Source organism: Sturnira hondurensis, unplaced genomic scaffold (assembly GCF_014824575.4).
Source record: "Sturnira hondurensis isolate 20B ecotype Veracruz unplaced genomic scaffold, ASM1482457v3 Scaffold0002039, whole genome shotgun sequence".
Lineage (NCBI taxonomy): Eukaryota > Metazoa > Chordata > Mammalia > Chiroptera > Phyllostomidae > Sturnira > Sturnira hondurensis.
The window spans coordinates 6,850,548-6,862,711 of NW_028074670.1; the positions used below are offsets into that span (position 1 = coordinate 6,850,548).

The following is a 12,164-nucleotide window of genomic DNA, read 5'->3' on the forward strand; positions in this document are numbered from 1 at the left end:
AAAAGCACTTAAGCAAAGCATGTCTTTAGCTTGCTCTCAGTTCCTAGCCACTCAACCAAGGCAATCAAGTGGCAAAGTGAGAGTTTCTCTGCCGAAACGCACCCCTGCCACGTTTATGTGTCTAAACGGGGGCTGGCCTGTGTTTACAACCCCTTCAGCAGCAAATTCTGCTCTAGTCAAAACTTTTTGAGCCGTCTGCCTTTTTTTGGCTTCTTCTTTGTATATACTTCAACTCCACTCCCTTCGCCATGCCCTATGGTCACAACATCTGATTTTCCTTTTTTCTTTTTAAAACTTACCCCTATTTGGGAAAATTTATTCCCTTAGGGCAGTTATTGTCAATGCGGTTACCCTCTCCCAAGAACAGGGGGCAGTATCTGGAGACACGTGGTTATCACAACCTGGCGGGGGAGGAGGTCCTACAAGCATCTAGTGAGTTGAGGCCAGGGGTGCTGTGAAATACCCAATAATGTACAGGAAAACTCCCCTCCCCCAAGAAAGAATTGCTCAGGCTGAAATATCAGTAGTAGAGAGGTTGGAAACTTCTGCCTTGTGGTCTTGAATCTAACAACTCAGATCTAAAATGAGGCAGAGCCTTGTAGGTTGTAAAAAGGAGAGAAAGAAGCCATGCCGCTTTGTCTCCCGGGTGCTGGACTCCTCTCCTGTTTCCTCGCCCTTCCTTCTGGAGCAGCGCCATTCCCTCCCTGAGCGCACTCCCTCCTTGAGCAACGCCGCTATGGGACAAAGCCTGATAGGTTCAGATTGTAAATAGTGACCAATTTAATGGGGCCATAAATTTGGTTAAAAAAAAAAATCGGAACAAAACATTAGCCCAAACGTAGGAACCTGGGCATTAGTGATATGCATATGACTTTTTATTCTGAGGGCGGACGTCTCCTTAGCATAGCCAGAACCTCACAAGTGGACTAATTCATTTTAGAATAAATATATATATATATATAATATATAGCATATAATATATAATGTATGTGTGTACATATATTATATACACACATATACTACATTATACATAATATGTTATATATTATATATAGAAAAATGAATTAGTCCTGTTTAAGGTTCATATATGTGTATATATATATTATCCATGTACATATATAATATATATACACATACATGCACACACACATACTTTTTTGCCAACAAAACTCTGCATAGCAGTAATCACAGACCTGACCCTATGGTCTTCCTCAAACGTCACATGTCTGGTACATTCTCAACAATTCTAATGAGCAACCAATGAGTCAACAGCTGACATTTTTGCCTTCATTTCTTTTTTTTTTAAATATTTTATTTATTTATCTTTAGAGGGGAAGGGAGAGAGGAAGAGAAACATCAATGTATGGTTGCTTCTTATGCATCCCCTGCTGGGAACTGGCCCTTGCCGGGAACTGGCCTGCAACCCAGGAATGTGCCCTGACTGGGAATCGAACCGCGATCCTCTGGTTCACAGGCCCGTGCTCAATCCACTGAGCTACACCAGCCAGGGCTCTGCCTTCATTTCTTTAGCAAACTCTCTAGTTACACATAAAAAACCAATTTTGTTCCTGTTTAGAAAAGATAAGAATAATTGGTGAGAGAAGAAAAATAATTCATATACCTTACATATTCTAACTCTTGGCCCACTAATATCTACTTTTCTTTGACATGAATTTTTGTATTTTCTACTACAGTTGTGTACAAGCTATGTACAAGCTATCTATTTTAATATTTTCTACCCAGTTACTTTCCTAGTTATCTTTGATAGATCCTGAAAAATAGCATATATCTAAATATCTTGCTCATTGTATCTGTTCAACCAAGAACTAAATATGGGTGTCAGAATCAGGAAGGTGCCTTTAGCTAAGTATCCAATCACCATAAGGGAGGGCTGGAATGATGAGAATTTTAAAAGCTCTGAAAATTAACAAATAAGAGCCAAGTCTTGATTAGCAACAACAACCCAGAATGGATTGCACTGTTTCACTGATTTTATTTTTTAGTTTAAGAAAAATCTACCAGATAATTGTATACATTTCAAGACTTTGGTAAAAATTATGTTAAAATATCTCAATCAACTAAGCACACTGTCCTTGCTTTTAAGTTGATTTTGAGTTCATGCACCACTCCTTCTGTTCCTTAAAGCACCCCAAGATACAGTAAGAAAAAAAAAACAATTGTGTCTTGAACAATGCCTGAAATCTTTGTATGCACAAGAAATCACATGTAAGTCTGCTATGCGCTCTGTATCCTTCGTCTGCTAAAATTATTCCGGCCCCGTGAGCAGGCATGAGCTGAGAGTGCCGTCTCCAGGTGTCCCCCCTTTCTCTGAAACTCTTCTCCCAGTGCGGCACCTCAGGGAGGGCTGCTACGTGTCCAGTATGCCAGATGAATCTGAGACTTTGTAAGAATAGAGCTAATGGGCCAGGGACCGAGTGCCACAGGAATGTGAGAGGGTCCTCTAAATGCGAAAGGAAAGTCCTTAACTTGGAAAGTTACATGTCTATTCCTTCATTCTTCCAAGTGAGGGAAGGAACTGTATGGCTTGCTGTGTTGCTCTATTGCTCTGTTGAGTGCAGAGGGCAAGTCTGTTTGAAAGAAAATAGTGCTGAACTTCAGCTAATTAAAATGTAAGTAGATGTTATTAAGTAGTTGTTATTGTTATAATTTCTAATTCTAAATCTGCGAGGATTCTCAAGAGCAACAATCTCTGAATATGCTCTTTATTTTGTCATATTACACTATTTTCCTACTGCTTAAATTTCAGAGATAGCAACCAATGTCCATTTATCCTGTTTTTTCCCTGGTATTCTAGACTAACAAATATGTATAGGAATCTTTGTAAAACACTTTTTCTTTGTAGAAGGAAACATGTATCTAATATGCAGAACTTGGAACACTGCTGTATCTGACCTTTGAGAGTCCCGTCTCTTTCTGATTAGCCCAGTGGATTCCAAAGTCCATGTGTATAGTGCAGAAGTTCCCCACTGCCATTGAACTTGGGGTTTGAGGAGAGGTCCTTCTGTGCAGGCATGGGACCCAACTCATTATTTATTCATAATCCCACACAGTATAGACTTAAAGTCTCTGTGTTCTCTCCTTCCCTGAACTTTTTCTCAATTCTCCCATATATACAAACTCACACAGCATGAAAGACTTTAGAAATGGTCTAAAGCCAAGAGGCATTAGTCAAGAACACACACTACTAAAAATAGGCTAATCTTTTCTTATTCGAAGTTATGAGTTGTTCTACTAACTCAGTGGAAGTCTTTCTTCCATCCTAATACACCACAGAGCTATGACACACTCCCATAAGTAACCGTGTCTTACTACAGCACTGATCCCCCCAGTGGCCACTCTCACACCCCTGGAGCAGGGCAGGTAAGGTTTTCCTACAGGAGCAGGAAGTAGGAAATATATTGAATGTATAACCCTTTGTCAGCAGTTACTACCTCCTTTCTTGAAGTACTTCATATCCAGGCATTACCTAGAATTTTTATGCATTCTTCCCATTGGTTGTCTATCCAGAGTCCTTCCTCAAGGTCTATCTTCTCAAGAAATGGACTAAGAAATTGTTTTCAAGTTCATGATTCTAAGTTCCAATTACATCTCCACTATTTTCTAGACTTGGAAAACTTTGCCATCTTTTAACTGATTTGAATCACCACATTTGCATAGTAATTGAAAAGAAATTTTTATTATCTGCCTACTTCATAAGGTACTTGTGAGAATCAGATGAGATTGCATATGAAACTACAAAGTTTTTTTTATGCATGCAAAGCATTAAGATCATTATTCTGCTAAAGTTATACCAACTTAAACCCCAGAAACAAAGACAGTGCCCCTTCCATGATCATTTGTAATGGAGATTCACAAAGGCCTATATGAAACAATAAAACAGACTTATTCAAATATGAAAATTAATCACACGTTCACATTGTGGTCAAATCTAATATCCATGTTTACCTGTCTCAGAGAGCAGTTTTGTAGCTTCCAGCACCTTCTCGGTATAAACACCAGCTTCGTAGTTCTCCATCTCAGCATTGATGATGTGTATGACTCGAGCTGCGCGGCCCCTGATGGCCCCCGCAGTCCGGTCCAGAGTGTCCACGTCCCCCTCTTGGAGGGCTATCACACATTTGTTCACGTCCTCCAAGATGTGATTTTCTGGAGGGGGAAACAGGTACATGTGTGCATGATTTTACATTAGTCAGACCTTCCTTAATAACCAATCTAAGATTCATCACTATTGTAAACCATCATCTTGTACATTTCTATATATGCCTAACACAGAAATGACATGTAAAGGACAAAGTTTATAATTACAATAGTGGTTCTCAAACTTGAGCACGGCCTGAAGACTTGCAGAATCATACAGACTGCTAGGCGTCATTCCCCGGGTTTTTGACTGGGCCTGAGTAGTAGCCCAAGAATTGCATTTCTATCGAGTTCTTAAATGATGCTACTTTTCACAGTTTAGAGAGCGTACTTTGAGGACCACAAACTTTGTTTCTTTCAGTGTTTTGAGATCTATTGCATAGAAGATCTGTTAGAAGGGGTTGTGGCAGCTCATATAAAGTTGACTGGCCAAGCAGGAACATTTCTGGACATGACCAGGTTTTTCTAGACATGACCAGCCTTGGGTCTGTTTGATCGTGTTTTTATTAAGGGATATTTAGGGGGAACCACAGAATGAACAAACGCCAGCCAGTCCATCTTCTAATGCCATGCTATGCACAAGGCATATGCAATGGGAAAACAGATCAGGGGGAAATGGTGACAGAGTTCCCCACAGTTAAAATACACCTGAGTCCTGTGGCTGGTTCCCTCAGATTAGTCGAGGTCTGTGACCACTCTCCTTCTATTGCCCAAAATGGAGGCCAAGCAAGCAGGATGAGAGGCTTTGCTCTCTACTAGCATAGAGAAAACACATGATCTGGTCCATCACAGTTTTGCAAGGACGCAATTTTGCATTTCCCATGTCCAATGTGAGAGTTGTAATTATGTCTCTGCACATTCTTTAGAAATAAGATACTAAGGAAATGTTCAAAAAGTTTAGTATTTTCTGTTTGAGGAACGAGAATAACTTAAACTGAAAATAACACACACACACACACACACCTCAAACAGGTAAACAGAACAAGTTTGAAGATATTGTCAAATAATCTACTGCCTTGTAAAAATTGTAATTGCCAAACTTGATGAATAGTAATAAAGGATTAAAACAAATATTCACCACTTTAAAAAGTTTCTAGAACTAGCTCTAATTTTAAAATTTCCAAAGAAGAAATGGGAGGATACTTAGCAAACCCGTCTCTACCACAGATCCCTCTTACTCTCATGAAACAATCACTCAGAGGGCATAGTTGTTTCTGTAAAACATTTGGTAGGAAACTGCAAAGTATAACCTACTGTTCATCAAGGAACATCTGTTTTGACCTCAATAATATGATTTCCTCACTCAACCATAAGAAATTTGTGATTTCTATAACCTCTAGTTTTTCCATTTCAAACATAAATTAGAACAGAAAAATAAATGCTTGATTTAACTGGCCATCACCACACCGTTGTCTGTGTCTGTGGGTTATGCATTATTGTTCTTTGGCTAATCCCTCCGCCTTCCCTCCCCCCTCCCTTCTGACAGCTGTCAGTCTGTTCCATGCATCCATACTTCTGTTTCTATCTTGTATATCAGTTTATTTTCAGGTATCTTAAAGTCACAAGTAGCAGTACTTCTGAATGCTGATATTTTTCTAAGTAAAAAAGAGAATCAGTTTTGAAAACACAGACTCAGAAGTTTTCACTTTGATTGAGGAACTTCTAAAATCCTCCCCTTTTTATGAGCTCTTGGATTATATCATGCAAACTCACCTAAAAGGACACCTGAGGAAAATGTTTACTCAGATAAAACTTGGAATGGAATTTTAAACACAAAAGTTTGATTGAAGTAGGCCTCTCTTACGTCTCTGCTGGATTCCTCCAAACAATTTAAATGCTTTCTGATCCCCAAAAGTGAGCAACTGAGAAGTAGTTCACGTCAAAAACAGGCATCCAGCTGCCATTTTCTTTGAATAGCCTAGTATAAGAATAGACATAGCTACTGCTTTTCTGTGCATAGTTTAAAGATGGAATTTTGGAGTTCAATGAAAAAGAATTTGTTCATTATCATACTTATTTCTCTGGAGTTATTTTTTTAAAGTGTGCAACCCACTTAAGACCCAATATCTTAAAATAAAAAGATAGTTTTGAAAAAATTCTATTTCCCAAATTAGAACATGTGACTAATTTAATTAAAGGGCAAGAAAAAGAATATGCTTTTGTATAAATAAGCTATACATAGCTGAAGGAGGCCAGCAGAAGTTGAAAATCTATGACATAAAAACTCTGCTTTGAATTAAATCATCAATTAATTTATTCAATGGTAACCAGGTTAATCATACCACATAAATAAAGTATTGACTCAGTTTTCTGAGTCAACTCTTTTTTGAAATGTAAAGACAGTTTACACAGTATTTCCCAATCTTCTCCAATAAGAGGTACCCTGTCATGGAAAAAAAAGTCCCAATTCCCTCATGATAGCAGTTTTACTGGTATGTGACATATATATCATAGCTCTGATGATACAGATGCTTTAAGTAGACTTGCATTTTATTAACCTAAGTACCAACAATGTATTTTAAAAGGAGCTAGACCTGCATATGTAGACATGATTTAATCACAAGACAATACTTGTAAATGTGTGTTGCTGGATCCCTTTCATAGTTTCTCTCCCTCTACTCCCTACAACCTCAGGCCTGGGGCTCGCAGGTTTGGAAACACACTGACCTGGTGTCTAGCAAGAAGAACAATGAAGTACTGGAAGGCAGAATCCACACCTGAGTCCTATTTGCATTCACGACTGCCTCACGCACAAGAGGCAATCAAAGAAGAAATAGTGAATACACTTGTCCATTGAAAAGGGACAATCAAATATATATTTTGATACTAAGGTATTTTCAAGAGAAAGAATTCATTAAGTAAGAAAACAGATGAATGCTCTTCCAACTAGAAAAGAACATAGAAGTGAAAGTAGTAATAAAAATCGTCTGCATTCCAGAGATGATTACACCGCTAGGGAAAGCTACTCAGGTATTTTGGGTATCACACCTGGATATAAAGCGTGGCATTTAAACATATGATAAAACATTTGACTGCAACAGATTTTGTGATAAACTTCCTTCGATTTTTGCAGCCTATTTTCAGACAAGATGTAATTTTGTTACAGAGATCACTGATGACAAAAGTACTTAATCATTATAAACCTCAGAGCTATTGTTTCTAAATTCAAAAACAAAGTTCACCATATGAATTTTTAAAAGGAAACAAACTCAAGACCCTGGAATCAAAGAAAAGAAAAAGAAAAGGCAAACAAAAAAAACCCAAAAAACTTTTGAACATTACAGGATTGAGATAATAGCTTTTTCAGATCTTAGATGCCTGCTATTTTGTGAGCCAAACCCAAGAATTAAACTGCTACAAGGTTAATGCCAAGATGCTCATTTAAAAACAGTATTGCAATTGTAGTTTTTGCCCAATGGGAATAAGTTAAAATGTTCTAACACAGCCATTCCACTTCTTTATGAGCCTAGGCCAATACTGGAAAATTGGTTTGCTCCTCTAATGTTAATAGCCAGAGTCGTTGCAACCCAAACTTGTTGCACTCAGATACACACATCCAGGTAGCGGGGACAAAAGAAAGCACAGAACACTATAATCCTTTAAACACAAAGATCTTTGTTGTTGGTTTTGAAATAGAGTTTCCTGCCAGAACAGATATTCCCTTAAGAAGAAACTGATACATAAAATGTCATTAGTGCCATTGCAAAATACTTTCTGAGCCAATCTTGCAATTTAAGGATGCAAATGTTTGGGCTCCAGCTCGGCCAGGAGAGGAGAAGTAGTTTCCCCAACTATCGGGCTGTGTCCACAGCCTACCAACAGGAGAGTGGGCTGTGTCATCATCTGTCAAGCTCGTCTGTGGAAAGGTGCCTGCTGCCCCCAAGGGCATGCTCCAGCAGGCCCGGCCCGGCTGGCTCCCGGACAGCGCCTGGTCACTTTCCTGTCACGGCAGCTGTGGCACTCGGACCACTGGGGTTGCACCGCACTGTGTTATCAGTGGAGGACAAAGCCCTTTCTTGTTGCCAGTAATAATGAGTTGCACAAAGGAATGGCAGGGAGAAAGGTGGCCAAGAGGCAGGGATGGTGTGAGAAAATTAAGAAAAGCTTTGCCCTGTTGAAAAAGTCGGAGATAGGACCTGCCCGCCTTGCTTCCCCCCATCCTCAGAAATTTTTGTGTAGGCATTTAAAGAAAAGGATAAGTTAGGGAAGTGAGAAGTTCTGAAATGCTTCCTCTTTGGAAGAAGTAATATGTGGGTATTTTCTACTCAGTTGTAGCTAGAAAGGGATGAAAGAAAAGCGTTTTAGGGGCTATTAGGATTGCTCTGAGATCTCAGCCTGGGTGGGGAGTTCCCTTGCCCCTTCCTGGGGGCCCCTGTGGTCACCCTGACAAAAACTGAGTATGTATCAGAAAGATATTCAACATTGTTGGCCACCGTTCTATTCCCTACTATCCAAATCCCCAACATGCCTATCCAGACAGTTCCTAAGCTCCTCATGAGAGACGCATTTCTTGGGTATATCTTTTGTGATGTAAGGACTCAGCCACCAGAAAAGCAAAAATCCCAGGAATGGCAACATTGAGTTCTTTACTAGCCAAACCCAAGATATGAGTATATTTAAATGAATAGCTGTTTTGACAAGTCATCAAAATAGAGCACCTTGGGAATGAAGAACAGGATGGATTTCTGCAAGGGACTAGAGAGAGAAATGAAGATGCCAGAGGTGGAGGGGAGGGAGCTGTGAGGAAAGCTAGAAGCACCAAAGGAAATTTCCTTTCTAGCTTGAGTTACTGAGGGTCATGTAACTTCTGAGAAGAAGACCATCTGAATTTTAATGCCCTCTCCACCAAGCTACCTACCTCCTCAATGACTTCATTTTCTCAAAGACTTAGAATACCAAAACCTGTTCTACGGAATTTTGGTGAGAATTCAAGCAAACAGCAGAGAGTTGGGCAAATTATAGACACTGAGCATGTGTTAGCTTGTTTTTCCCATCTGCCTTGTCTTGCCCTCCATGATTTCAAAGTCAGCTTTTCGATTATCCATCACATCTATAGATCCAACCATGCCGCTGTCAGGCAAGCTTTAAACAGAGCTTTAAACCAGGGGCTTCCACAGAAGCCTCTAGGGGAAATTTTCTTTTTTTTTCATGAGAAGGAAAGAATACATCTAGGAAGATTTCCCAAATACGACAGCCTCCCCTAGGAATCTCTCCCACACTGTTGCAGTCAGCAGCCCTATTGGCTTGATCCTACCAGTAGTGCTGTGACCTCTCCCTCTCAGGCCTCAGTGGCCAAGAACAAGAATAGCCTGGTCAAGGTTATGGCTGACCGACTTGACAGATGTGAGTTCCACACACCTGTGGGTAGAATCAACACTGGGTCAATATGAAATTTTCAAGGGTCACTAGGTTATTTCGATACATTACATTGGAGGCTGATGTTTTCAGTGACCTCTTCCTCCACTCCTCCCACAGAAACTCATCTACCTGAACTGAGCCAAAGGTGTTTGGGGGGAAAAGGCCCAGTTTTTGGCTGGTGGTCCTATCCTGCTTTGGCACTGATGAATCCCGTTAAAGGTCAAAATAGTCGGTGACTGCAATGTTATTCAAATGCACTAACATCCCTCAATCTGGCTTCATTTACAAGGAAGGAAGTTAGAATTTTGAGGGATGACTATTTGCTTTCTCTCTCTTCCTTACACAGCCTTATAGACAAATGCTCAAAGCCTCAATGGCTCCCAAGTGCCTTCTAATGGGTTCATTTTGTGGCTAATATTTCTTCCTGGCTTACAGCAAACCTGGACAACTTCATTTATTGCAAAAATGACCCCCTTACCACAGCCAAATTGAAACAGTAGATTTTTTTTAAAGATGTAAACATGAACCATGAAGACTGACCAATCTCATACCTCATGCCCCTTTGCAGATGGGCGACTCAGGTGCATCAGAGACCATCCTGTTTTTTTTAAAAACTCCAAAAACTAGAAAGGAACTGACATCTTAAATAATCTGTTTGGGCTTCTGATCTTTATTGGAAAGTTATGTTTTCTCCTGCTAATGCTTTGACTAGTACCTTGAAATGATGTGCACACCGAAGGAGAATTTTCAAGAGGGTATGAGAGTCACATTTACAGAGATGATTGAAAGCTCAGAGGGACAAGAAAAGCATTTGAAACACAGACCCATGACATTTACAAATTATCCCTTATCTCATCCTGCTCTCCTCCTTCAGCCTCCTTGCAAGGGGCCTGCTTCTGATTACCTGAAACAGAAAGAAAGTCATCCACCGAGGTGATGTCATCCACAGCCTCTGTCAGCACTCGGACCTGCTTCTCCCACTGGTCTTTGAAGACGTCCATGTTGTCCTGAGCAACTTTGCTCTGTGGCCGGGCAGCCAGGGTGAGAGCCGCATTGATGACCTGTTTGTTAGGAACAGGCCAAGGGCATACTGAGAACTCTCTTCAAAATACCATCTTGAAACACCAAACCATGTAGTTTCTTCAGGTTAGTGGGTTCTCGGTTTTCAGGACAATCAAACACACGAATGATAAAGTAGGTCATCAACTACCATTAGTTCTTGTTTGCTTTGCTTCTCTTTTAAGACACAGTAATTAGCATCGGGTTTCAGAAAGTGTTTACTGGACAAGTCCTATTTACTTATCACAGACATGGAGGAAGCATAAGTCTTGTTCTACATGCACAAGCTTATAATTTAGTTGTTGAGACAAGGCAAATAGACATGGAATATTTAAATAACAGCCCACAACAAATAAAACAAAGCCAATATGAGTAGAAGAGATAATAATTGCCACAGTGATTCTGAAGAGACTGGAATAGTTAGATATGCTTCCTCCCTCCCTCCTTCCTTCCTTCCCTCCCTCCCTCCCTCCCTCCCTCCCTCTCTCTTTTTGATAAAAGCAGAACTTTAAACAGCCCATAGAGCTTTGGTAGCCCATTCTAGTGAGAGGAAAGAGGGCAAGATGAGGGGGAGAGTGACATGAGGGTTGTAGTGTGAAAGGTCCGAAGTATAAAGTCACCAACCAGTTTTTGAAATGAAGTGAATAAAGCTTACCTGGGGACACAGGCTGTCAATCTGGGTGGCTGCCATTCGAACTAATTTCACCCCTTCTTCATTGTTGGAGATGGAACAGGCCAAATTGGCAACCTGTATTGAAGAACATTTGAGTGAAAATTACATAAAGGCAAAGGAAAAGCGTACTGTTGTGTGACCTTGCACCTTCTCTGGAGGGTGACGAATCCAGGAGACAGCTTTCACAAATAAGAGTAGGGTACTCTTCAATATTGAATCAAATGTTACTAGTTTTAATATTAAGTTAGGCATCTCTTCCAAAATAGGGTGCTAATAGCAAATCATTGCTTCAGGATGCTCATGTGTTCACAATAACGTATTTTAACTGCACTGATTTGAATCGTTGTCTATTATGGCTGCCCTAGTCTGTAACTTGAGCCCTATTAGACTCATCACTGAGTGCAGAACATTGTGATTTGGGTCAAATAAGTACTAAATTGTAATCACTAAGATATGTTACAGGCAGTGCTTTGAATTTAAAAGAGACTCATAATAAGCTGAAAATCAGTGTGTTCTACCTAAAGGAGCTCAGAGCTGCCGGTCAGAGTGTGTCAGGAAGATGCCAGTCCACAACAGCCAACTACAATGTTTTCAGGGGCTCCATGGGCCTGAGAAATGTATCGAAGAGACTGGTATAATCCATAGGTAGTAGTGGAGCGTGGGGCAAATTAGAACATGCAGGTCTAGTATAAGGGCACTCTAATTTCATATTTTAACACATGACACCAACCAAAACAGCTGAACAGCATTTAAGATCCCAGGTCAAGCATTTCAATTTGTATTATCCCTTTTCTTCAAGGAGAATTGGTAATGCAAGGTCAGGTTGATTGGTCAAGGTCAACAGCACACAAAACCACCATCAAAACACTGATCAGTCTCATCAAGCCAGTGTAAACAGAACAAGAGGTTGGGAATT

The 12,164-nt window shown here is 40.2% G+C and overlaps 1 protein-coding gene across 1 annotated transcript in view; it reads right to left on the reverse strand.

The window, feature by feature from the left end:
• The window catches only part of LOC118982521 (catenin alpha-2), a 100,864-nt gene extending 89,541 nt beyond the window's left edge, over positions 1 to 11,323 (reverse strand). The window contains exons 1-3 of the mRNA XM_037039617.1: positions 11,231 to 11,323; positions 10,421 to 10,577; positions 3,967 to 4,167 (exon numbers count right to left, since the gene is read on the reverse strand). Of these exons, the coding sequence (XP_036895512.1) occupies positions 3,967 to 4,167; positions 10,421 to 10,577; positions 11,231 to 11,266 (394 nt within the window). The 5' untranslated portion in view covers positions 11,267 to 11,323. The remainder of the gene's footprint in view (positions 1 to 3,966; positions 4,168 to 10,420; positions 10,578 to 11,230) is intronic.
• Between the last annotated feature and the right edge of the window lie 841 nt (positions 11,324 to 12,164).